The 22,759-nt window shown below is 47.2% G+C and overlaps 1 protein-coding gene across 1 annotated transcript in view; it reads right to left on the reverse strand.

The window, feature by feature from the left end:
- dgkh (diacylglycerol kinase, eta) overlaps positions 1-22,759 on the reverse strand; it is a gene marked incomplete at its 3' end in the record, with an annotated part of 250,542 nt that overhangs the window by 132,754 nt on the left and 95,029 nt on the right. Inside the window, 2 exon segments of the mRNA XM_084311434.1 lie at positions 4,879-5,026; positions 5,032-5,048. Coding sequence (XP_084167560.1) covers positions 4,879-5,026; positions 5,032-5,048 — 165 coding nt within the window.

The following is a 22,759-nucleotide window of genomic DNA, read 5'->3' on the forward strand; positions in this document are numbered from 1 at the left end:
CAGAGAATGGTTTCTACTCAGCGGCTCTGCGGCTCTGCAGCTTTGTTTACAAAATAATTTTATCTCAGTTTAAGAAGCTAACTTGTTGGAGCTAACGTAGCTAAAGGGCTACCACCGCAGCTACCAGGCCCAGGGTGGAGTGTTTTGTTATTGTTCATGAACTTATTGTGCATCGTTTGATGATATATATATATTTTTTTTATCTCAGTTGTTGTAAAACGAAAGCCTGCAGTGCTTAGCCTGGACGCTAACGCTAACGTTAGCTAACGTTAGCCAGCCGAAGTGTAGTAGTTCTAACTTCACTCGGGAGACAAAAGCCAAACATCAATTTGATGCAACAAGCTGGCTCGCGATGCACATGGCTATTGTTTACATTTTACATGGGATTAATGCACGCGGCTCGAGTCGGACTCGTCACATGGAGAAGCTGCACTATTCAACGAAAGAAGCTGCACTATTCAACGAAAGATGAGATCGATCGAGATACCGTCTTTATGGGTAAGTGTCTTCTTGGCTTTAGAATGTCAGTTTGTGTAACGTTACTGTAACCGAATTGAAACCGCATCATAACTCCTACACCGACCATGTCACTTTTCAAAAGACATGAATGAATGAAAACTTTATTTAACAGATTGCAGAATGGGTACAATATAGAGTAAGGCTCAATACACATAATTATTAAGGAGATGCAGACCAGAGAAAGACTTTCGTCTTGTTTACATCAGGGTCCCCCATTTTCAATTCATAGTGAAATGTATCTTGTGTTATTAGGAGCCCTGCTACATTAACGTTAGCTAAAGTTGGTAGCTAACGTTATATTGATAATGTTTCAATATTATCAGGTTGATATTATTAGGTTGATAATGGTGTCAGTGTTTCAGATAGCAAGGTGGAGATCTTTGTTAACTAGTAGAGCTTTGGTTGAGAGAGATTACAGTGCTGTCTCTTAAAACTCATAAACAAGTATTGAGCAAGACGAGTTAGTCTGTTGTGTTGTGCGTATTGTATGTGTAACAGGTTAATATGTCCCTCTTGTGAATTTCGCCAAAACACCCTTTTTTCATTGTTTTGTTTATTATTATTATTTTATTATCAAAAGTCTTTTGTTTTGAAACATCGTCACTTCCTGCCGAAGTGACGTATTTCCCCTCACGTCTCTCATTTCTGAGCGTGCTTCCCTCTCGCGCCAGTTTCTCTGGAAGTGTTGAGAGGTAAGGACTGCTCTGTGGCTCTAGACATATCTTTGCGTTAAAAGAGCTTTATAATGGTGTAAATGTGTGGATAAGTTGCAGGGCAATGAACCTGATAATATGTAATAACTATTTATGTTGGAGAGGAACAGTTGTGAACTTTCTGTGGAGTTATATAGAACTGGCGATCTTTTCTTTTGTAACACATTTTGAGTAGGCCTCAAACCTGACGCTGTTACATGTCTTCCCATTAGAATCTAAAAACGAGGGCGCCATCTTATGGCCAAAGGATAAGACAAGACATTAACCCCTGTGTGTATTTGGGTTTTACAGGTAAAGATTGAATCTTATCAGTGGTTTTGTTTATTATTTTAATGTATCTGTTTAACAGGTAATGGGTCCATCTTATTAATGGTTTTGTTTATTATTTTAATGTATCTGTTTAATAGGTAATGAGTCAATCTTATTATTAGTTTATTGTATTATTTTGTATCTGTTTTAACAGGTGGATGAGTGACCCATATTGTATTATTTTGTATCTGTTTTAACAGGTGGATGAGTGACCCATATTGTATTATTTTTGGTATTGAGTTATTGTATTATTCACTCCATGTGCTATTTCAATGTGAATTAAAATAGAGTTTCTCTGGAAGTGTTGAGAGAATCTAAAAACCGAGGGCGCCATCTTGTGGCCAAAGGATAAGACAAGACATTAACCCCTGTGTGTATTTGGGTTTTACAGGGTGAATAAACAACCTGAGATCCAGTCCTGCCTGATTATTGACAGTACACCAGAACACAACGCAAGCTAAACCATCGGTTACATATGGGAGGGATATGATGACTGTGTGTAACTAGGAGGGATATGAGGACTGTGTGTATGTGGCACTGAATTGATGTAAACAAGACGAAAGTCTTTCTCTGGTCTGCATCCCCTTAACAATTGTGTGTATTGAGCCGTACTGTATTGTACCCATTCTGCAATCTGTTAAATAACGTTTTCATTCATTCATTCATTCATTCATTCATTCATTCATTCATTCATTCATTCATTCATTCATTGTCCTTGTGTTACATAAAACCCATCTGTGGCCTCGTGCAGAAGAAGATGGTAAATACATGTTAGATATTCCAATGTACAGTTTTGCATACCATTGACTCAGAATGGTCTGTTTTATTGAAATCGTCACAGCGTTTTGTTTATAGTTTGTTTATACTTCAGAAGTATGATATTTAAACATGGTCCCCAAAATGAATGGAAGCGAATGAGGAGCCTGACACCTGGGAGGAATGGGGGTGTTGCAGCGTTGGGGATGTTTAAAAAATATAATTTAATATATAATATAATATAATAATTTGTGCTTCACCTAAAAATTTGGTCAGCAGCCTCCACTGGTGTGTATGTATGTATATATGTATGTATGTATATATGTATGTATGTGTGTGTGTGTGTTTGTATGTGTGTGTGTATGTATGTATATATGTATGTATGTATGTATACATGTATGTGTGTATGTATGTATGTATGTATATATGTATGTATGTATGTATTAGGGCTGACCTTCGAATTTTTTTTGGCAATCGAAGCTTCGGGGGCCGAGCTTCGATTTTAATTCGAAGCTTCGAATTAAAAATAATTAATTAATAATTTTTTTTTTTTTTTATATATAATTTTTTTTTTTTTTTTTTATCTTATGTTGTGGGACTTGTACAGCACTTTGGTAAACGTTGTTGTTTTTAAATGTGCTCTATAAATAAAGTGGATTGGATTAATGAATTAAGTAGCCCCTTTCGTGACTGTGACACAGCCAACACGGCTGTGTGATTTAATTCAAGGTGGATCGCTGTTGTCGTTTGAACAACTTCAGATTTCATGGGAACTACCAATCCCCCAAATCAAGAATGTTTAAGATGAATGAAGTAAGATTTTGATTATTTGAAATATGGCCTGTGTAGACTAAACTATGCACAGAATTATGTCAGTCTACAAGGTCCGGCAATGTAGACCTTGTAGACTCCACTACAGACCAATTATCAGTGAATGTTCATAAATTTTTAAGAAGGGCTACTTCCACAAAAAAACAAAGAACTCACCAAAACATCTCAGTAGCACCTTATCTAAATGTTCTATTTCATATATGGAGATTCATATTTATTTATGTATTGCATGCATTTCTACATTTTATTTCCTATTTTGTTTATTCATCCCAGTATCTTTCTTTCTTATGTGTGGAATTCTACAAGGCATTTACATTCACATTTACATTTAGTCATTTAGCTGACGCTTTTATCCAAAGCGACTTACAAGTTCTGTACGACAGGTCATCAGGAAGGATACAACTCTATCAGCTGAGTAACAATATTCATCAAAGTGTTGCGTGTTACAGTGTAGGTTAGTTTATTAGGACAAATGCATGACAGTAAGGTTAGTTAGGGTTAGATTTTTTTTATTTTATTTTTTTATTTTATTTCAGATAATGGTTGAAGAAGTGCGTCTTTAGTCGACGGCGAAAGATTGGACGGGATTCGGCTGTCCTAACTGGGGTGGGTAGTTCATTCCACCATTGTGGGGCAAGGACTGAGAATAGGCGTGTAGGTGGTGTATATGTGTTTGAGGATGATATCCTTCAAACAGGCAATAGTGATGATATAATTTGGGCAGTGCTGAGCTGGGTTACTTTCCTCCAGTGTATTTGTCCCCCGGCCCCACCCAATGGCCCCATGCACACACACACACACACACACACACCGAAGTAAAAATAAAAATAAAAATGTTGAAAAAAAAAATGTGAAAAGAAATTAATTATTTTTATTTTTATTTTTTTTACTTCGATTTTCTTTTAATGTTCGAAGCTTGTACCATCGAACGAAGCTTCGAAGCTTCGAAGTATTTAAGACAGCCCTAGTATGTATGTATATATGTATGTATGTGTGTGTGTGTGTGTGTGTGTGTGTGTGTGTGTATGTATGTATGTATGTATGTATGTATGTATGTATGTATGTATGTATGTATGTGTGTGTATATGTGTGTATATGTGTGTGTATACTTATGTGTATGTATGTGTGTATGTATGTATGTATGTATGTATGTATGTATGTATGTATGTATGTATGTATGTATGTATGTATGTATGTATGTATGTATGTATGTGTGCATAGTATACTGTGTGTGTGTGTGTGTATACTGAATGTGTATGTATGTATGTATGTATGTATGTATGTATGTATGTATGTATGTATGTATGTATGTATGTATGTATGTATGTATGTATGTATGTATGTATGTATGTATGTATGTGTGCATAGTATACTGTGTGTATGTATGTATGTGTGTGTGTGTGTGTATACTGTATGTGTATGTATGTGTGTGTGTGTGTGTATACTGTATGTGTATGTGTGTGTGTGTGTGTGTGTGTGTGTGTGTGTGTGTGTGTATGTATGTATGTGTGTGTGTGTGTGTGTGTGTGTGTATGTATGTATGTATGTATGTGTGTGTGTGTGTGTATACTGTATGTGTATGTGTGTGTGTGTGTGTGTGTGTGTGTGTGTGTGTGTGTGTGTGTGTGTGTGTGTGTGTGTGTGTGTGTGCGTGTGTGTGTGTGTGTGTGTGTGTGTGTATGTGTGTGTGTGTGTGTGTGTGTGTGTGTGTGTGTGTGTGTGTGTGTGTGTGTGTGTGTGTGTGTCTTACCTTCACAAGAGAGCCCGTGGGACGTCACCCCGGACAGGCTGTCCCGGCACACGTTGCAGAATGTGGGGCGAGCGTGGGAGCAGGCGTACCAGTTGTGCATCCCTGAGAAATGTTCCACATTAAACTGTGCCGTCTGGCAAACGAGAGGTTAAAACAGGTTGGCAGCAGCACTAAGGCAGGTACAGTACATACATCATTACAAACACTGTATTTGATTTAACTGTACAATGTATTTATGGTGGTTATCAGAGGTATTTTACAATGGTATATACAAGATGTAGTAGTTCATTACACTAGCAATGCATAGATTCATGTAATGAAAAGGTTGTATTCATTTAAAATATGGTCTTATTCAAATGCAAACAGACACAGCTCCCATCACACACACACATACACACACACACTCACGCACACACACACACATGCTCAGTCAACATTGAATCAACCTATTGATTCATTGTCTGCTAGATCTACTGTCTGTACTTTAGCCTAATCCCTCTCTGCGCAGGACCCTGAGTAGCTGACCTGGTATCTGCCTGTTGCAAAGGTAGGACCCCCAGCCAATAACTGGCATTACCAATAGTGTCTATAATATAGAAAAGAGGCCTGCGGAATAGTCCAATGTAGTCCGAAAAAGCAGCACACTGACTATCAAGACTCTTTGGATGAAAAAGTTTATGATTTATTTACAAAGTGACAAAAAGGACCAAAACGTTCACCTATTTATTTTCTTCCACTGAGTCACTTGTTGATGTAAATAACTTATTTTTTCATCCAGAAAACAGCCTTTTCTGATTCTTAATAGTGTGTCTCACTGATCCATAATTCAAACACAAGCTCAAGAAAGAAACAAAAGAAGTAGTTGTCAGGGTTGGGTACCGAACTCGGTACATTTAAGGGTAGGGCCAAATGACATCGGTACTACCGAGTACCGATTCATGCTAGATCAATCAGTACCAAATTCCGGTACCTTTACATGTTTAGTATAAGAGTGTAATATACTAGACAAGAGGGAGCCTTTTCCACAAATATATATTACTGTCCCCTCTCTTGGGTCTTTGGGAAGACCAGACGAGGTCAGGCGCTCGGCACCAACGCAGGAGATGCTGGGTTCAAGCCCAGCTCTTGGCGTTGCTACCAGCTTGGCTGGTCGTTCATACTAATACAATTGGCAGTATTAGGGGGTGGGAAGCTGGTGGGTGGGGATCGGACGTTGTGGACAGCGACTCCTACAGGTCGGTTGGTGCGCCTGCGCAGTAGAATCAGGAAGCGACGAGGGCGGCGTGTCCCTCCCACGCAGACCCTCGCCGCTGTGAGATTGCGCTGTGCAGGTGAAAAGATGCGACGGCTGCCTCCTCGAGTACCGGAGGGGACACGTGATGCAAGGCTTCGTCCACATTGCAGCCGGCTTGTGGGAGGCATGGCCAACAGCGTTCGAGACAGAGGAGGGTAGAATTGGACGATACGAAATTGGGGACGGGAGAAAAATAGAAAAATGGGGAGAAAAAGTAGATAAAAAAAAAGGAAGACCAGACGAGGTCAGAGGAGTTTGATCATTATTTACTGAGGATGGGCAGATAATGTTGATATTTAAAACATTTAAAAACATAATACAATAGTCATGGTATTTATTTTGTGTGGTGTGTTACAACAATAAATAACAAAATAAATAACAATGTGCAAATTGAGAAGTTTTTTTATTTAAATTTTTTACAACTGAAATTATATACCAAAAAAGGTACCGTTTGGTATTGATACTGAATTCCAGGAACTGGTACTGGTACCCATATCGGTTCAAATATGAACGGTACCCGACCCTAGTAGTGGCCTGAACTGTGTCACTGTGAGCCCACAGAGCTGAATAGGGATGCACCGATCCGACTTGTTCAGTCCCGATACCGATACATGGGCTTTGGGTATCGGCCGATACAGAGTACCGATCCCATACCCATTGTTCAATTCATAAACTGTATGCCAGCCTCACTGTGTGGAAGAGACTGGGATCATTATTTTGTGCAAGGCAACATGAGGCTTGATTTAAAACATTACTTTCCTAACTTAGTAAAACAAAATGTAACAAATTAACACATAGATATAAATGTACTGAATTGTTATTTATTATTTTATTTATTATTATATTATATTATTATAAAAAATAAAAGAAAATTATAAAAAAGAATCCGATATAGTGGGCAAGGCGCTCGCCACGAATGCAGAGACGCTGGGCTCGCCTGTTCGAGCCCAGCCCTCCACATTGCTTTCAGTTTAGCTGGTCGTTCATACTAATACACATTGGCCGTATTAGGGGGTGGGAAACTGATGGGTGGGGATCGGGCGTTGTGGACAGCGACTCCTACAGGTCGGTTGGTGCGCCTGCGCAGTAGAATCAGGAAGTGTCGGGGGCAGCGTGAGCCTCCCACGCGTTACTCCTCGGCACTGAGAGATCGAGCTGCGCAGGTGAAAAGATGCGACTGCTGTTACCTCAAGTACCGGAGGGGACTTGTGCTATGTATGACTTAGTCCACATTGCAGCCGGCTTGTGGGAGGCAAGAAACAGCGTTCGTGACAGGGGAGGGTTGAATTGGATGATACGAAATTGGGATGGGAGAAATATAGAAAATGGGAGAAAAAGTGGATAAAAAAAAGTGGGGGGGGAGGTTGGGTAGGAGGGGTGGGTGGGGGACACTGTACAACTGTACAAGCAAAACTGTACATTGGTCATTTTTACTGTACATTGGAGGGGGTTGTGTTAGGACATTTACAGGGGCCAGTTTCGAATTGCAGTCTCCCGTAGGTGTTTTTTGAGAGTGTTTTTGGCGGCACGTGGTGTAGTGGTTAACACTGTCGCCTCACAGCAAGAAGGTCCAGGGTTCGATTCCCGCTTGGGGACCAGGTTTCCATGATGCCAGTTACCCAGGTGGGGTATCTCCCAGGCCTTTCTGTGTGGAGTTTGCATGTTCTCCCCGTGCTCGCAAGGGTTTCCCCCCCGATAAGATAAACCCAATGGAAAAACATGCACAACAACAAGATCGCTAACGCTGTGGCGTCCTTGACGAAGACGGACAGGAGCACTTGGATTGGTCCCCTGGCGCGGCTCACGTTGACGCCTGTCTGCTCCCGGCTGCCCTTGGGGGGGAAGGGCGACGGGATGGGTTAATCGCAGATACGAATTGCATGCATGCATCGCATGTGTGCCAATTGATGACCTCGGAGCAGGTCCTAAATTATTATTATTATTATTATTTTTGAAAGTGGGTAGTGATTCACATTCCTTTACAGCTTTGGGTAGGGCGTTCCACAGTGATGTGGCATAATTGCGAAACGTGTTTAGTCCCTTGTTTGAGCCGAATCTGGGTTTAACATGATTTGTGGAGCTCCCTCTGGTGTTGTGATCGTGGTATTCACTGACCTTTGGGAAGTATTTTGACATGTACATGGGTACCTTGGTCGTGTAGTGTATCTTGTAGACCAGGCCCATTGCAAGTTGCTGTACTCTGTCGTCTACTCTAAGCCATCCTAGGTTGTCAAAGTGGGCAGGGGTGAGGTGGGTTCTAGGAGTAAGGTCAAGCAGTAGTCTGACCAGTTTGTTTTGAGATGTTTGTAATTTTGTTTTTAGCGCCTTTGAGGTGCTTTGGTACCATGAGGTGCAAGCATAGTTGTTGTGAAGGATCAGATTAAACCGAATATATATATTTATTTATGGATATATATTTAATAGTATTTGTATATCGTTTGATATCCCTTGTATATTCCTTGTACATATACACTGAATATCCCTTTGGTCTACTAACAGCCCATAATAGTTTCATTCTCTCATTGGACAAGAACTTGGCGCCAGCAGCCAAGCCCCTTGGTTCAAGTTCAATCGTGCCGACGAACATGTCGTTACTAGCCCCGGTTCCGCGTAGGAATACGTCTGCCGAAATACGAATGGTACTATTTGTTCACAGCGCATATATATATGGCGCAAGTAAAGTAGAACTTCCCTTAGCCCTTAGTTCTTTACCCTCCAACCTAGTGGCAAGACGTTAAGCCTCACCCACGATACACGTGTGGTGCAGTATGGTCAACTTGGCCTCAGAATGGCATTGAGACATCGTGTGGATTAATAGTTGAATTGTCATAGTTTGGCACTATACCGTCGAGTGGGACGTATTTCTATTAAGTTAATAATAGTCTATTATGTATGGTGCATCGTTCGGTTAGAGTTATAAAGTGAGCAGTACCCCCATCGTTTTCCTCGCGTTATCTAGAGTCTTAACCAGGCTGGGCAGACCACGTGTGGTGCTTTCATCCGAGGAGTTCTGACCAAGGACGAGTGGACCTGCACATTGGATTACCTTACCCGGACGACGGCGAGCCCTACACGGCTTGGATTATCTACTTGCTTTGGGTGCTTTGATTATGCCATGGATAACAGCCAACACTGGTAAGTGTTGGAACTACCCCCGAGAGGAGTCCGAGTGAGGTCGCCTCACGTCTCTTCGTTGTGGACCGGCAGCTACCGTCTACAAGAGGGCCCAACTGTATTCATCTGTGGACCAAGGTTCTGTGGGCACCGTGTTCAGCACTCTGAATTCTCCCAAGAAATCGTTGGCCAGATGGGATATCGCCAGCGGCTCTCCTAACCCCCCCCCCCCCCTACTGACTTACAACCAGCGGGACCCCCTTTAGTGTATCCAGCTATAATCATTAAGTACCATCGCTATAGTTCCCTAAAGAACCAGGTTGTATACTTGCTTCCTGCGTAACCAGAGATTGGACATTCAATGTTGATTTGCCTACGAATACTCATTTGCCTTACAAGTGCATTCAAATCATAAATGTCATTACGTGAACGTTGTATATACCCTTTGCTATATATTAAAGATTCGACGGATACATTTGTGTGGACTTGGTTTCATCAGGTGGGAAAGTGTTCATCATATCTATATCATGTACTGTGTGGCCAGTAGTTAAAGTACATAAAGCGGTAGTGGTTTAATGATACCATACTTATCAATACAGTCAGGGAATTGTACCCCTCAGTTACAATTGGTCCTTCGAGCCGGAGGGTAACTAGTGTAATATTAATATAGTGTTATTAATATTGAAATGGCCTATGATGAACACTCCACGAAACGGTCCTCCTAACGTAGAACGCCCGCGGCGCAGACGACAGCCACCTCCGTACTTAGAGGATTACGCTGTCAGTCAACTACCTAGCCTTCTACAAACGGTAAACGCGGTAAAAGTAGAAAGTAAAATTATGTCTGACCTTAACGACCAGGTTACCCCGACCACAGAGGCCCTAGTGGGTTCTAATGTAACTGACCAAGCTCACGGTGGGGACCAGGAGGGAGCTGACATGCCTTTACCCCCCGCCAATACCGAAGAAGTAGTCCCCGACCAGCCCCGGGAGGAAGACAACCCTACAGAGAGAGAACTCTGCACGGAAGAAGAAGAGGAGAGCGCCGAGGAAATAGAGCTCCAGGACTCCCCAACGAGTACCGCCAGGAGCGGCTCACCTCTACAACCGTCTTCCCCCAGCAAAGCGGAGAGGATGCTATCACAGGCGTTCCTCGTCAGCCTGACAGCCTCTACCGAACGCGATCGACTCCAGGGTGAACGCGATCGACTTCAGGGTGAACGCGATCGACTCCAGACACAGCAACGGAGCGAAGAAGAGCGCATACGCCTGGAGATGAGACGCCTTCAGACGGAAGAGAATATGGCAAGAGACCGAGCAGACACCCAGCGTGCCGCTGCCGGTGCCCAAAGAGAAGCAGAGCGCGACCTCGCTCTCATCCAGCGCGAAACCGAGCGCGACAGACTACAAGCCGAGCGCGACAAGCTACAAGCGCAACTAATGGAGCAGCTGATCCTCAAGGCAACACCCTCTCCCTCCGCCAGGGGTTCAAGGAACTCGTCGAGACAACAGTCAAGGGCAGCGTCTCCTAACCGAGCAAGCGACCCTGAACTTGACCAACAGACCAAGCCTATACCCCCCGCAGACCCCCTTCCCCGACCGGTCCAAGCGAGACCCAGCTACAAGGAAGGAGCAGCATACACTGCGGAGAAGCTAAATAAACGACTACAGGATCTAGAGGACCTGATAGAAGAAGAAGAGGGAGAGGAGGAGAACCAAGCCCGACGACAGCACAGTACTCCACCGGACCAGGAGGTCCAGTACAGCCCAGGCTATACCCCCGCGGCGCTGCGCTACAGACCCCCGACTCTATTCACGGGTGAGCACGACGCACGACCAGCCCCGAGGAATAGCACCTGGACCAGCGGGCCATGGTACCCTGCCGGTACCAGCCCACAGAGAGGCGCAAGAGGAGACTCGCCTAGGAGGCCTCTCCCCCAACGCTCGCCGATGTATCAGCCATCCACGGCGTCATACATTGCCACACCGACCATCCCAGACTTCACCCATGAGAATCGGGCACAGTACACGGAGCTCCGAATGTGCTTAGAGACAATGATGGTGGATGTCGTTGATGAACGTCACAAGTATGCAATATTACTGAAGCACCTGAAAGTACCCCGAGCGCACAATATAGCGCTAGCCTATGCCACCTCTACGACCCCATACACCGCGGCTCTAGCAGCGCTGGACCAGAGATATGGACGTATATGGGATTACGTAATCCAAGAGATAAGGCATATTGACCGCCTACCCCCAGCAACAGACAATCGCTCATTAGACGACCTGTCTATAAAAGTGCAGTCCCTGGTAGGGATGCTGGGAGCGCAACGAGAAAAGGGTATGCACGAGCTATACGCCAACTCTAACGTCGAGAGGATTTTAGAGAAGCTGCCACCCGCCAGACAAGAGCGCTTTAGGCGGCAGAGAGACCACCGTGATCCTAACGGTCCCGAACCATCCCTCCTCGATCTAGCCGACTTCCTGGCGAGAGAAGTCAGCAGCTTACGACTGGATACGTTCGTGCGGAGCACACCAAGCTCCAGAGAGGGACCCAGGAGAATAAACGATGGAAGAAGATCGGTGACTGTCATGCACCAATCAGAATCAGTACCGAGCAGTAAGAACCACAGTACCCCCTCGAGAAAAGAGAAGTGGAAGATGGTGTGCCCGTACTGCGAGAAGGAACACTGGCTGTCACAATGTGACCTGTTCACAAAGATGAATGCAGAAGAAGTGAGTCAATGGATAAAGTCCAACAGGCGCTGTTACCGATGTGCGCGCAGTCACATGGCAGCCGAGTGCCGCCTAAAGAAGAGGTGCAGTCGGTGTGACGGAGCCCACCTAGATGTCCTACACGACAGTAACAGAAGAAAGCCTGCACCTGCACCATCGAGCAGCACCAAGGCAAGTGTCATGTACATTGACCCCGCCAGCAGCAGCGGCGCCCAAGTGCTCTTAAAGGTAGTCCGTGTAACATTGAGCTACCAAGATAAAGTCATGGACACTTACGCCGTCCTTGATGACGGGTCAGAGAAGACCCTTCTGCTCGCGTCCGCTGCGGCCCAGCTGGGACTGCGGGGGAGCGAGAACCAAATGACGATTCGGACAATAAGAAGAGATTTAAAGACGATAAAAGGCGAGAATGTCTCCTTCACTATCGCAGCAAGCGGGCAGCCAGAGCGACGGTATAGGATTACAAATGCTTTCACCAGCCAAGAAATAGGACTATCACAGTACACCTACCCCATCGCCAAGCTGATGGATAAATATGTGCACCTGCGTCAACTACCTATCCCGCTCATAGACGGCGCCACCCCGACCCTGCTGATAGGCTCCGACCATGCAGACCTCATAGTCCCGATAGACCGGGTCCATACAGGACCCAGAGGCTGTCCTGCAGCAGTCGAGACCCGCCTAGGATGGACACTACAAGGCCCCCTCGCTAAATCTCTCAACCAAACAGCAGCCACTAGCTGCCTCCACTCCAGAGTGACAGAAGAAGACACCACTCTCCTGCTGCATGTCGAGAGGCTATGGACACTAGAGACAATGCCCTTTAAGAACGAAAAGAAAGACATTCGTTCTAAAGAAGACATTTACGCCATAAACCTCCTCGAGCAAGGGACAAAGAGAGTCACAGTCGGCGGAGTGATGAGATACGCAACTCCACTCCTGAGGTGAGAGGGAATGCCCACCTTTCACGCCACGAAAGAAGCTACGGAGCGGTATCTATTGAACACAGAGCGGCGCCTAGCCAAAGACCCCGCTCAAGAGAGTGTGTACCGAGCTGAGATTGAGAAGCTAATCACAGCGAGACACGTAATGAAGATTGACATTAAAGAGGCCGATCAGACGACCGAATCATGGTACGTGCCGCACCACAAGGTCCACCACAACGGCAAGGATCGCATTGTGTTTAACTGCAGCTACCAGATGGGATCCCAGAATCTGAATAAAGAGCTCTTGCCCGGCCCCACACTCGGCCCCTCTCTACTAGGCGTGCTACTACGCTTCCGCCAGGACAAGGTGGCTATCAGCGGGGATATCAAAGGGATGTTCCTGCAGGTGAGACTAGTGGAGGAGGATAAGCCCCTGCTGCGGTTCCTATGGAGAGAGAGGACCGGAGATGAGCACCCAGCCATCTACCAGTGGGAAGTCCTCCCCTTCGGAACCACATGCAGCCAGTGCTGTGCTACATTTGCACTACAGAAACACGTCGCAGAGGACCCAGCAGCAGATGAAGAGGTCCGACACAGTGTGAAGAACAGTTTCTACGTGGACAACTGTTTACAAAGCGTTTCGACTCAAGAAGAAGCCGAGGCTCTCCTACTCAAGCTACGCGCCTCCCTGATCAAAGGCGGCTTTGATCTCAGGCAGTGGGCCAGCAGCGACCCGCACGTATTGCGCAGCCTCTCCCCCGCGGACAAGGCTGCCAGCAGCGAGACCTGGATGGCGACAATCCCAGGAGAAGCCCAAGAAATGACACTAGGACTAGTCTGGCGCTTCAAAACAGACTCGCTCCACTATAGACACAAACCCTTGACCACGGAGCAGGGAAGGTCGACGGCGATACCGACCACCAGACGGAGTGTGTACAGAACACTCGCCAGACAATATGACCCGTTGGGATGTATTCTACCTTACACCACCAGGGCAAAGATGATTGTACGAGCACTATGGGACAAGGACCAGGGCTGGGACGACCCAATACCCGCACCCCTTGCCTCCACATGGAGAGAGTGGGAGACGGAGCTCCGCTCACTCCCAGGCGTCAATATACGCCGCAGCTACTTCCCACCCACAGTGAGGCCAGAGACATGCAAGATGGATCTACACGTCTTCAGTGACGCCTCCGAAGTAGCCTATGGATCGGTGGCCTACTTGCGTGCCCAAGAGAAGGGAGGAGAGATACACACTGCTTTCATCCTGGCTCGCTCAAGAATAGCCCCACGAAAGCAACAATCTATCCCGCGTCTAGAGCTCTGCGCAGCCCTAGCAAGAGCGCATCTAGCCACGTTAATCCAACGTGAACTCACCATTCCGGTGCACAGAACAATCTTGTGGTCAGATTCCACGACAGTACTCACATGGATCAAGTCTGATTCATGCAGATACAAAGTCTTCGTGGGAGTCAGAGTCACCGAGATTCAAGAGTTAACAGAAGCAGCGAGCTGGCGGTATGTGGACACCAAACACAACCCAGCTGACGTCATCACCCGGGGAATGTCCCTAGATGACCTCACCCGTCACAACATCTACAGTGACGGACCAGAGTTCCTCAAGCTCCCGGAAGGAGAGTGGCCTACGCCCACCCCACGGGAGGCGAGTAAAGAGGAGGCTGAGAACAAGAAACCTATGTTCTGTGGACTGAGCACAGTCGCCTCCACAGACCCCAACATAGATGACTGCCTCACCCTACAGAGTGCGCAACTAAAGACATTCCTGTGGCACCACCCAGAGATTCAGCCCACCACTGACATTTCAGCAGCTGACTACGAAGAAGCAGAACTTCTTCTACTACAACGAGCCCAGAGAGACTCGTTCCCCGATGAGCTAGACTGTCTACAGGGAGGAAAGCCCGTCCCATCAGACAGCAGACTGCTCCACCTGGCACCCGAGAGTGACGCCCATAATCTCATCAGAGTGGGTGGTCGTCTGCGGAGAGCCCCCGATCTACCGGATGACGTTAAGTACCCGATAGTCTTGAACAGCCGACACAAGGTCACAGAGCTGATCATAAAGAAATACGACGAGGATGTGCACCACGCAGGAGCAGAGAGAGTCTTCGCGGAGATCAGACGTCGCTATTGGATACTTCAAGGGAGAGAAGCAGTGCGACGCTTCCAGCGAACCTGTCTAGACTGCCGAAAGTGGCGCGCGCAGCCCAGCATACCCCGGATGGCTGACCTACCTCCCTGTCGCCTCCGACTCGGCGACAAGCCATTCCACTCCACAGGCATGGACTGTTTTGGCCCATTGTATATAAAGAAAGGAAGAGGAACCGAGAAGCGGTGGGGTATTGTATTCAAATGCATGACCACCAGAGCGATACATATCGAACTCCTTCCAACCATGAGCACAGATTCATTCCTTATGGCCTTCCGAAGATTCACATCACGGAAAGGAAAACCGTCTACATTGTTGTCTGATCACGGGACAAACTTCAAAGGCGGAGAAAGAGAGCTGAGAGAGAGCTTCCAAGCTATGGGCCCAGAACTTAAGACCCACCTCGCTCCATCCCAGATTGACTTCCAGTTTAATCCCCCGAACGCACCCCACTTCGGTGGAACCTGGGAACGAGAAGTACGTTCTATAAAGACAGCCCTGTACGCCGTGCTTGGGGCCCAGACTGTAGCGGAAGAAGTCCTAATGACAGTCCTCACGGAGATCGAGGGAGTATTGAACTCCAAGCCCCTCGGCTACGTCTCCAGTGATATAGCAGATGTCGACCCAGTCACCCCCAACACACTCTTGATGGGGCGGCTGGACCCCGCGCTACCCCAGACAATGTACAGGCCTGAAGAAGCGAACGGCCGAAGAATGTGGAGGTACAGTCAAGTACTAGCTGACAAGTTTTGGAACAGCTTTCTACTCCACTACCTACCGTCTCTACAGACCCGCCAGAAGTGGGTAAAAGAGAGAGACAATTTGACAGAAGGAACAGTCGTCATGATTATCGACCAGTCACTACCCAGAGCTATGTGGCCGGCTGGCCGCGTAAGCAAAGTGATCACCGGTGCCGATGGCAAGGTCCGAGCAGCTGAGGTGCTCGTCCAAGGGCGAACTTACACACGACCCGTGGCGAGGCTAATAGAACTGCCCAGACTCCCAGACACTATCGATGACGACCATGACCCCATGACTTTGTGAGTTGACTGACCCTTACAGCGGACCTTGAGTGGTAGACAGTGCGGTCAATCTGTCTCTGCTTAGCTAATTAGGTGGGACTAATTAGGGGGCGGCTGTTGTGAAGGATCAGATTAAACCGAATATATATATTTATTTATGGATATATATTTAATAGTATTTGTATATCGTTTGATATCCCTTGTATATTCCTTGTACATATACACTGAATATCCCTTTGGTCTACTAACAGCCCATAATAGTTTCATTCTCTCATTGGACAAGAACTTGGCGCCAGCAGCCAAGCCCCTTGGTTCAAGTTCAATCGTGCCGACGAACATGTCGTTACTAGCCCCGGTTCCGCGTAGGAATACGTCTGCCGAAATACGAATGGTACTATTTGTTCACAGCGCATATATATATGGCGCAAGTAAAGTAGAACTTCCCTTAGCCCTTAGTTCTTTACCCTCCAACCTAGTGGCAAGACGTTAAGCCTCACCCACGATACACGTGTGGTGCAGTATGGTCAACTTGGCCTCAGAATGGCATTGAGACATCGTGTGGATTAATAGTTGAATTGTCATAGTTTGGCACTATACCGTCGAGTGGGACGTATTTCTATTAAGTTAATAATAGTCTATTATGTATGGTGCATCGTTCGGTTAGAGTTATAAAGTGAGCAGTACCCCCATCGTTTTCCTCGCGTTATCTAGAGTCTTAACCAGGCTGGGCAGACCACGTGTGGTGCTTTCATCCGAGGAGTTCTGACCAAGGACGAGTGGACCTGCACATTGGATTACCTTACCCGGACGACGGCGAGCCCTACACGGCTTGGATTATCTACTTGCTTTGGGTGCTTTGATTATGCCATGGATAACAGCCAACACTGGTTAAGTGTTGGAACTACCCCCGAGAGGAGTCCAGGTGAGACGGCGCTCTAACCCGAGTGAGGTCGCCTCACGTCTCTTCGTTGTGGACCGGCAGCTACCGTCTACAAGAGGGCCCAACTGTATTCATCTGTGGACCAAGGTTCTGTGGGCACCGTGTTCAGCACTCTGAATTCTCCCAAGAAATCGTTGGCCAGATGGGATATCGCCAGCGGCTCTCCTAACCCCCCCCCCCTACTGACTTACAACCAGCGGGACCCCCTTTAGTGTATCCAGCTATAATCATTAAGTACCATCGCTATAGTTCCCTAAAGAACCAGGTTGTATACTTGCTTCCTGCGTAACCAGAGATTGGACATTCAATGTTGATTTGCCTACGAATACTCATTTGCCTTACAAGTGCATTCAAATCATAAATGTCATTACGTGAACGTTGTATATACCCTTTGCTATATATTAAAGATTCGACGGATACATTTGTGTGGACTTGGTTTCATCAGGTGGGAAAGTGTTCATCATATCTATATCATGTACTGTGTGGCCAGTAGTTAAAGTACATAAAGCGGTAGTGGTTTAATGATACCATACTTATCAATACAGTCAGGGAATTGTACCCCTCAGTTACAATAGTCGTAGTACCCTTGAATGAGTGCTCCTGCCAGAGTCTTCAGGGTATTCTTGTTTACCAGTGAGGAGATCCGGTACAAGAATCGAGTTCGTTGGTTGACTTTTTTTATTACATTGGATGCCATTTTGTCACAGGAAAGATTTGCCTCTAGGATGGAACCCAGGTAGCTAATATCTTCTTTCCTTGTGACAATATTGTCACCCACTGTAACTGAGAAGCCGTCGGTCTTGCTGAGTTTGTTATTTGAACCGAAGAGAATGGACTCTGTTTTGCCCATGTGTAATGATAGTTTGTTATCAGAGAGCCATATGCAGATTTTGCCTAGTTCTGAGCTGAGGGTTTTTTCAACCTGTAACTTGTTCTTGTCAGAGACCAGCAGGGCTGAGTCGTCCGCAAACAGGATCAAGTTGCAGTCACAAGCTGACGACATGTCATTTGCATAAAATAGGAACAGTAGCGGACCTAGTATGCTTCCTTGTGGAACACCACAGCTTACTGTGAGGGGGGGGGATAGGGTACCGTTTACCTCCACCATCTGCTCTCTCCCCTCCAGGTAGGATTGCATCCAGCTCACTGATAGACTATCAAAACCAATTTCTTTTAGCTTGTCAATCAGAATGGTGTGATTGACAGTGTCGAAGGCCTTTTGTAGGTCCAGCATGACCATGCCGCAGTATTTGCCCGCGTCCACCTCTTGTTTGATGTGGTCGTTTAAATAGAGAAGGCATGTGTCAGTGGAGTGGGATGTTCTGAAGCCAGATTGGAATTCGTAGATTAGATTTTTTTCCGCGAGGTATTTTTCGACCTGTTCGTATACCATTTTTTCCATGACTTTCGAGATGGAGGTAAGGATAGAAACAGGGCGGTAGTTGCCTGGGTCTAATTTACTGCCTTTTTTGTGCAGGGGTGTTACTCTCGCAATTTTGAAGTCCTTGGGGATGTGTCCCTGTTTTATGGAGAGGTTTATTATGTGTGTGATGACTTCCTTTCTAAAACGTGCTGTATCCAACCAACTTACTGCTTATCTCTTACAGAATGACCTCCTAGACCCTAATCAGTCTGGCTTCCGGACTGGCCACTCCACAGAAACGGCCCTCATTGCGGTCACAGAGGCACTTCACTTAGCAAAAGCGAAAGGCCTCTCCTCTGCCCTGATTCTCCTAGATCTATCTGCAGCCTTCGACACAGTCAACCATCAGATCCTCCTCGCGGCCCTCGCAGAAATGGGAGTGGCTGGCTCTGCGCTGACATGGCTGACATCATACCTCAATGACCGCTCCTACCAAGGGCTCGGTTCTAGGACTCCTTCTCTTCTCCCTCTACACTAAATCACTGGGTAACATTATCACGTCTCATGGCTTCTCCTATCATTGTTATGCCGACGATACTCAACTCTTCCTCTCCTTCCCTCCCTCAGATATCCATGTCTCTGAGCGGATCTCGGCTTATCTGTCCGACATCTCCGCCTGGATGACGACCAACCACCTCAAACTGAACCTAAGCAAAACAGAATTGCTCCACCTGCCAGCCAAATCCTCCCCCCTGACCGACCTTTCCATCACAGTCGAGAATGCAGCTGTGACCGCGTCCCCGACCGCCAGGAACCTTGGTGTTGTCCTCGACGACCAGTTGAACTTCTCTACTCACATCGCAGCGACAACCAGAACCTGCATATTCCTCCTGAGCAATGTCAGAAGGATCCGCCCCTTCCTGACAAAAGAAGCCACCCAACTCCTCGTCCAATCAACAGTCATCTCCCGCCTCGACTACTGCAACGCACTGCTCGCTGGCCTCCCGGCCACTGCCACTAAGCCTCTTCAACTCATTCAGAACGCAGCGGCCCGCCTGATCTCAAACCTACCGAAGTCGTCCCATGTCACGCCACTTCTTAGGGACCTGCACTGGCTCCCCATTGCTGCACGAATCCGCTTCAAGGCCCTCGACCTAGCATACCGTGCGGCAAAGGGAACCGCTCCCGCCTATCTCCGGTCAATGGTCTCTAACTACACACCCTCAAGACCTCTACGCTCTGCATCTTCTGGCCGCCTCAGACCTACTCCTATCCAAGCTCCGGGAGGGTCATCAAAGAGAAGTCACCTATTCTCAGTCCTTGCCCCACAATGGTGGAATGAACTACCCACCCCAGTTAGGACAGCCGAAACCCGTCCAATCTTTCACCGTCGACTAAAGACAAGTTTCAAGTTTCAAGTTTCTTTAATAGTTGTCATACAGAAGTACAGAATACATTTATACAAAACGCACTTCTTCAACCATTATCTGAATTAAAAAAAAATATATATATATATCTAACCCTAACTAACCTTACTGTCATGCACTTGTCCTAATAAACTAACCTACACTGTAGCACTCAACACTTTGATGAACATTGTTACTCAGCTGATAGAGTTGTGCCCTTCCTGATGACTTGTCATACAGAACTTGTAAGTCGCTTTGGATAAAAGCGTCAGCTAAATTACTAAATGTAAAATGTATATCGGGGCCGATATCCGATATCAATGCATCCCTAGAGCTGAACTGTGTCACTGTGAGCTCACAGAGCTGAACTGGACACGTGTGACTGTCGCACCTGCAACAGTTACTGCCTCCATGGATACGGTGTTTTGAGAAGTGGAAATAATCTAACAGGTACAGTAATGCATTCACGGCCATCTGTGATGTTCTGACACCGACACGCGTGGGCGAGAGCACAGTGTGCTTATTGCGATGACATTTTGGCAGAGGTGCCCTGTGCATGTGTGAGCACATGTGGTGTGTGTGTGTGTGTGTGTGTGTGTGTGTGTGTGTGTGTGTGTGTGTGTGTGTGCACGCGTGAGTGAGTGTGTGTGTGTGCATGCATGCATGTGTGAGTGTGTGTGTGTGTGTGTGTTTGTGCACGCGTGAGTGAGTGTGTGTGCGTGTGTGTGCATGCATGCATGTGTGAGTGTGTGTGTGTGTGTGTGTGTGTGTGTGTGTGTGTGTGCACGCGTGAGTGAGTGTGTGTGCGTGTGTGTGCATGCATGTGTGAGTGTGTGTGTGTGTGTGTGCACGCGTGCGTGAGTGTGTGTGCGTGTGTGTGCATGCATGAGTGAGTGTGTGCGTGTGTGTGCATGCATGCATGTGTGAGTGTGTGAGTGTGTGTGCGTGTGTGTGTGTGTGTGTGTGTGTGTGTGTGTGTGTGTGTGTGTGTGCCCAGTGGAGTGTGAGCTCCGGCGTTGCTGCTGCATTGCAGTGGAGAGGGGACTGAGGAAAGGAAGTGGTCTTATATAAGATTTCCCTCCCAAATAAAATACATTAACATGTGACACGGCCCCCCCCCCCCCCCCCCCCCCGCCTGGCGCTCTGCACGGCACAGTGATGTCAGCAGTAGCCTACATTCACATGTCCTTCTATCTTTTATACATGGCGATGTGAAATGTCCTAAACAGATCCTCCTCGGTCCAACGGTCGCTAATCTGGTCTACTTTCCGGGTTTCACGTGAAAGATTCTGATGCAACAAGAGAGATTAGAACACTAACTGGATGCTGGACATCACCTCTTCTCCGTCTGCTGTCTGAGGCAGAGAGAGAGAGGAGTCTGATGGAGGAGAGAGCAGAGAGAGAGAGGAGTCTGATGGAGGAGAGACCAGAGAGCAGAGAGAGAGAGGAGTCTGATAGAGGAGAGACCAGAGAGAGAGAGGAGTCTGATGGAGGAGAGACCAGAGAGAGGAGTCTGATAGAGGAGAGACCAGAGAGAGAGGAGTCTGATGGAGGAGAGACCAGAGAGAGAGGAGTCTGATGGAGGAGAGACCAGAGAGAGAGAGGAGTCTGATGGAGGAGAGACCAGAGAGAGAGATGAGTCTGATGGAGGAGAGACCAGAGAGAAGAGTCTGATGGAGGAGAGACCACAGAGCAGAGAGAGAGAGTAGTCTGATGGAGGAGAGACCAGAGAGAGAGAGAGGAGTCTGAGGGAGGAGAGACCACATAGCAGAGAGAGAGTCTGATGGAGGAGAGACCAGAGAGCAGAGAGAGAAAGGAGTCTGATGGAGGAGAGACCACAGAGCAGAGAGAGAAGAGTCTGATGGAGGAGAAAGCAGAGAGAGAGAGAGGAGTCTGATGGAGGAGAGACCAGAGAGCAGAGAGAGGAGTCTGATGGAGGAGAGACGAGAGCAGAGATAAGAGTCTGATGGAGGAGAGACCACAGACCAGAGAGAGAGAGGAGTCTGATGGAGGAGAGACCAGAGAGAGAGGAGTCTGATGGAGGAGAGACCAGAGAGAGAGAGGGGAGTCTGATGGAGGAGAGACCAGAGAGAGAGAGAGGAGTCTGATGGAGGAGAGACCAGAGAGAGAGAGGAGTCTGATGGAGGAGAGACCAGAGAGAGAGAGGAGTCTGATGGAGGAGAGACCACAGACCAGAGAGAGAGAGGAGTCTGATGGAGGAGAGACAGAGAGAGAGGAGTCTGATGGAGGAGAGACCAGAGAGAGAGAGGGGAGTCTGATGGAGGAGACAGAGAGAGAGAGAGGAGTCTGATGGAGGAGAGCCAGAGAGAGAGAGGAGTCTGATGGAGGAGACCAGAGAGAGAGAGAGGAGTCTGATGGAGGAGAGACCAGAGAGAGAGAGAGGAGTCTGATGGAGGAGAGACCAGAGAGAGAGGAGTCTGATGGAGGAGAGACCAGAGAGAGAGAGGAGTCTGATGGAGGAGAGACAAGAGAGAGAGAGAGGAGTCTGATGGAGGAGAGACCACAGAGCAGAGAGAGAGAGGGGAGTCTGCGGGAGGAGAGACCAGAGAGAGAGAGAGGAGTCTGCGGGAGGAGAGACCAGAGAGCAGATAGAGAGGAGTCTGAGGGAGGAGAGACCAGAGAGAGAGAGGAGTCTGAGGGAGGAGAGACCAGAGAGAGAGGGGAGTCTGATGGAGGAGAGACCAGAGAGAGAGAGGAGAGAGAGAGGAGTCTGGTGGAGGAGAGACCAAAGAGAGAGAGGAGTCTGATGGAGGAGAGACCAGAGAGAGAGAGAGGAGTCTGATGGAGGAGAGACCAGAGATCAGAGAGATAGAGAGGAGTCTGAGGGAGGAGAGACCACAGAGCAGAGAGAGAGGGGAGTCTGCGGGAGGAGAGACCAGAGAGAGAGGAGTC

The sequence above is a fragment of the Notolepis coatsorum genome, assembly GCF_963971535.1.
Source record: "Notolepis coatsorum genome assembly, chromosome: 3".
Classification (NCBI taxonomy): Eukaryota; Metazoa; Chordata; class Actinopteri; order Aulopiformes; family Paralepididae; genus Notolepis; species Notolepis coatsorum.